The 3,844-nt window shown below is 34.1% G+C and overlaps 1 protein-coding gene across 3 annotated transcripts; it reads left to right on the top strand.

The window, feature by feature from the left end:
- Positions 1-341: 341 nt before the first annotated feature.
- Hpr1 (THO complex 1-like protein Hpr1) lies at positions 342-3,501 on the top strand. 3 transcript variants are annotated; one of them, XM_018451071.1, is made up of 9 exons: positions 345-535; positions 633-1,325; positions 1,542-1,789; positions 1,924-1,950; positions 2,024-2,317; positions 2,400-2,549; positions 2,812-2,959; positions 3,025-3,261; positions 3,346-3,501. In XM_018451071.1, the coding sequence occupies exons 1-9, from the start codon at positions 500-502 to the stop codon at positions 3,499-3,501; spliced, it is 1,989 nt and encodes a 662-aa protein (XP_018306573.1). In that variant the 5' UTR covers positions 345-499. The 3 variants fall into 3 exon arrangements, with proteins under 3 accessions (XP_018306575.1, XP_018306573.1, XP_018306574.1); XM_018451073.1 differs by lacking the exon at positions 1,924-1,950 and having other exon boundaries at positions 342-535; positions 3,028-3,261; XM_018451072.1 differs by lacking the exon at positions 1,924-1,950 and having other exon boundaries at positions 346-535.
- The last annotated feature ends 343 nt before the right edge of the window (positions 3,502-3,844 follow it).

Genomic DNA, 3,844 nt, shown 5'->3' with positions numbered 1-3,844 from the left:
TTATGCTCTGTTATGCATTTCATGTGTGACAGGCTTAAGACCGCAGCACAGACTCTTGCATAACGCATAACGCATAGTGCATAAGTGAATCAACTAATCAGAATTTTTCCTTTCCTTCCATTCCATGGAAAAGAAGAATTTCGATTGGTCGATTCCCTTATGCACTATACATTATGCGTTATGCAAGAGTCTGTGGTGCGGCCATTACTTACTACCAGTGCGAGTTGTGATTAGCCATTGCTTTTCTGCTTTCTGCTTTTCTGTCAAGGTGTGAACGCGCCCTAATTCCACCATGCTCATTTGGTGCATTCAGTGCTACAACCGCTTTTATTGAGCGTTCATACTTCTCTGGATGTATTTACTATTCCAATTTCCTTTCACTATGGAGTATGGAGATAGGAATCAATAAACAAAAAGAAACGAGGTTTCTTTCTGCCAGTGCCAGAAATCATTTTTAATAAAAACAATATAATTCATGATAGCACAACTATAGAAAATCATGGCGATGTTCGAAGTGTTAAGGAAAGACTACAGCGTAAGTACAACGTTTGGAATAAGTATTGTTTTCTATTCACAAATTTTTATTTATAACCATACATTATATTTACACAGCATCTTATTTTTCTTCTCAGGATTATTTGCGGCAGTATTTCAAGCTGTCGGACGTCTCGTTATTTCAAAAAAAGTGCATTGAACGTTGTGCAAATGACAGTGACAGAAAAGCGGCGATCGACCAGGCGCTCCGAGATACTTTACTGGCCGTACTGACGGATAACGCTTCGGGTAACGTGCGTTCCCTCGAATCGTATATCACATTCTGTATAGAGCTATGTAGAAAGGATCTTGCGACGGCGAGTATGCCAGTGATGCTACTGGGTGATATCTTCGATTCAATGACGCTCGACAGATGCGAACAGTTATTTACTTTCGTGGAGAATAATGTCACTGTATGGAAGGAAGACTTGTTTTTTACTGCCTGTAAAAATAACTTGTTGAGAATGTGCAACGATCTCCTAAGGAGACTGTCGCGTTCACAGCAAACTGTATTTTGCGGTAGAATTTTACTATTCCTAGCAAAGTTCTTTCCTTTCTCTGAGAGATCTGGCTTGAATATCGTTAGCGAGTTTAATTTAGAAAATCAGACAGAGTTTGGCTTGGAGAAAGCAGAGGAAGATGACTTAGAACAGATTACTAAGGATGACGACAAGTCAGAAAGCAAGATACCAATTGATTACAATTTGTACAGAAAGTTTTGGGCATTACAAGATTTCTTCAGAAACCCAAATCAGTGTTATAATAAAATGCACTGGAAGGTCTTTTCAGCTGTAAGTTGTTATCTTCTCCAACAATTCCTCTAAACAGTAATATAGGTTGATATTCATAGTTGGTTTTTATTTTAAGAATGTCTTAAATATATTAATATGACTTTGTGATTGTCTTATATCTTAAGACTGTAATTAAGTATAAGACTCTTATTAACTATAAATACCAACCATAAACTTACAATAAATTTATTAAAAAAATATATACATTATTTGTAGCATGCGTCTAATGTGTTATCAGCATTTGCTTCTTTTAAATTGGAGGAGCAACGTAGTTACCCTTCTACATGCATCAAGATGGATACTTCTATGGAAGGTTCCCACAAAGAGACGCATTATTTTGCTAAATACTTGACCAATCAAAAATTACTGGAGTTGCAACTGTCAGACTCCAATTTCAGACGATATGTATTGCTGCAATTTCTCATTCTTTTCCAGTATCTGAATAGCACTGTAAAATTTAAGGCGTAAGTATTCTCTGTATTAAAATGTAATGGATATTTTATAATAAATATACAAGCCTCGTACTTTTGAATTAACAAATTCTTTGGCAATTAGCGAAATGCCTCTAAATAGTCATAAAAATGTTTGTTTTTCAAAGCTTCCTTGCCAGTGGCTATGAGACAAGGTCTGCTTTTCTTAAATTAAATGTCTCGTGATATGTACATTATCGAATCACTATGATATTTGTTACTTTTAAGTGAGACACACGAACTCAAGCCAGATCAAGTGGAATGGGTGAAGACTATTACTGAACAAGTTTATACTTTACTGACCGAAACACCGCCTGACGGCCCCACGTTTGCGGAGACTGTGAAGAACATCTTGAAACGCGAAGAACATTGGAATACATGGAAGAATGAAGGTTGTCCACCATTCAAACGACCAGCATCGGATATCAGTGATGAAGAGCCGCGAAAACCGAGAAGACCGAAACGACGTATCGGTGACGTAATTAGAGATGCACAAACAGTTGGCAAATATCACATGGGAAAGTAAATAGCCTTTAAAAATGAAGAAGTGAATTAACATTTGCATAGAAAACTGAATAATTACATTTACATTATTCTTCAACAGTCCAGAACTTACTAAATTATGGAATTTATGTCCAAATAATCTCGAGGCATGCAAATCTAAGGATAGAGATTTTCTGCCGTCTTTAGAAACGTATTTTGAAGATGCTATAATGGAATTGGATCCTGCTGCAATGGTCGATGATAAATACAAGTAAGTGTTATCGTTCATGGCATATTTATTTTTGTTGTGATAATGTATCGGTTTATTGTTTCCAAAATTGATTACAATTTATCAAATATTCTTCTTTTATTAACAATAATCTTTAATTTTCCAATCAATCTCTTTCTGAGGCAATATATGAGACGGGTCGGGGTTAAACTCAAGATCCGCTGAGAGTCAATCACTCATATAAAAACATGCATCATCCCTCATTGTGATTATTAGTATTAATGAAATAATTTTATATTTACAGGAAGGTGAACGATGGTAATTTTGGTTGGAGAGCGTTAAGATTGTTAGCGAGACGAAGCCCGCATTTCTTTGTTCACGGCAATTATCCTATAAATAAATTGCCTGAATATCTTGAGACAATGATTAAGAAGATTGCCAAAGATCGTCCAGTGAGTTATCTTCCTATGAATATGCTTAATCTTAATGTTTTTTAATTTTTTACTACGTTTTATAGCAGACACAGTCTGATACGAAATTGGAAACTGAGGAGACACCGCCATCGGAATCTACCGATCAAGAATTCAATGAAGACGTCTTGAAACAGGAAAGTGAGCAGGTTGATGCTGAAAGTGCTGATGTAAAAGCCAGAAAATTGAACAAAGTCACACCAGAAATGGTGGCAAAATTATCGGAAAGCTTAAAAAATGATTGGAAAAAATTAGCGACCAAATTTGGATATACAAATGATGAGGTATATAAGCATATATCAAACGTATTGTTAGTATAATACTATTATTTATAATTATAGAATTTTAATACATTATGTGCGCTTTAGATTGCTTTCTTCCAAAGCAAAACAACGCCATATGAACAATGTAAAACTATGCTTGAGATATGGGCGGAAGAAGATGAAGATGCATCAGTTGAAAATTTAGTTTATATTTTAGAAGGTTTAAAATATACAGAGGCATTAGCCGTTCTAAAATCTTAAATATGTTCTTAAATATATTTTTTAATTTATTGAATAAAAATAACAATTGTACCAATCATAAGAACATACAAAACTGTATTATATTGTAATATTTATAATAAAATTTTCAATCTATTCATTATATATATATGTTTTAAAGTAAATAAACCAACTATTTTGGTTAGTTTGAATTTTAACTTAATTTGGATTAAGAAAATATTATATTAAGATATAAAGCAAACATTATTTTTCACTACTAGCTTTCTGTCAGTTATAGTCAGTATATATTTTATAATTTAATTGCTACATAAGTTTAAATAATATTTCTCAGATGGAAAAACCGCGCGCGCGCGCGAGAGAGAGA

Source organism: Mycetomoellerius zeteki, unplaced genomic scaffold, assembly GCF_001594055.1.
Source record: "Mycetomoellerius zeteki isolate Tzet28-1 unplaced genomic scaffold, Tzet1.0 scaffold31, whole genome shotgun sequence".
Taxonomy (NCBI): domain Eukaryota; kingdom Metazoa; phylum Arthropoda; class Insecta; order Hymenoptera; family Formicidae; genus Mycetomoellerius; species Mycetomoellerius zeteki.
This window is presented reverse-complemented; position numbering and strand designations above follow the sequence as displayed.

What these genes read in the sequence shown, in the direction of transcription:
- Hpr1 (XM_018451071.1), top strand. Translation starts at nt 500, where the DNA reads ATGGCGATGTTCGAAGTGTTAAGGAAAGACTACAGC. An exon ending in AGCACTGTAAAATTTAAGGC is followed by an intron (nt 1,790 to 1,923) that starts GTAAGTATTCTC and finishes TGTTTTTCAAAG; the next exon opens with CTTCCTTGCCAGTGGCTATG. An exon ending in ATGGTCGATGATAAATACAA is followed by an intron (nt 2,550 to 2,811) that starts GTAAGTGTTATC and finishes TTATATTTACAG; the next exon opens with GAAGGTGAACGATGGTAATT.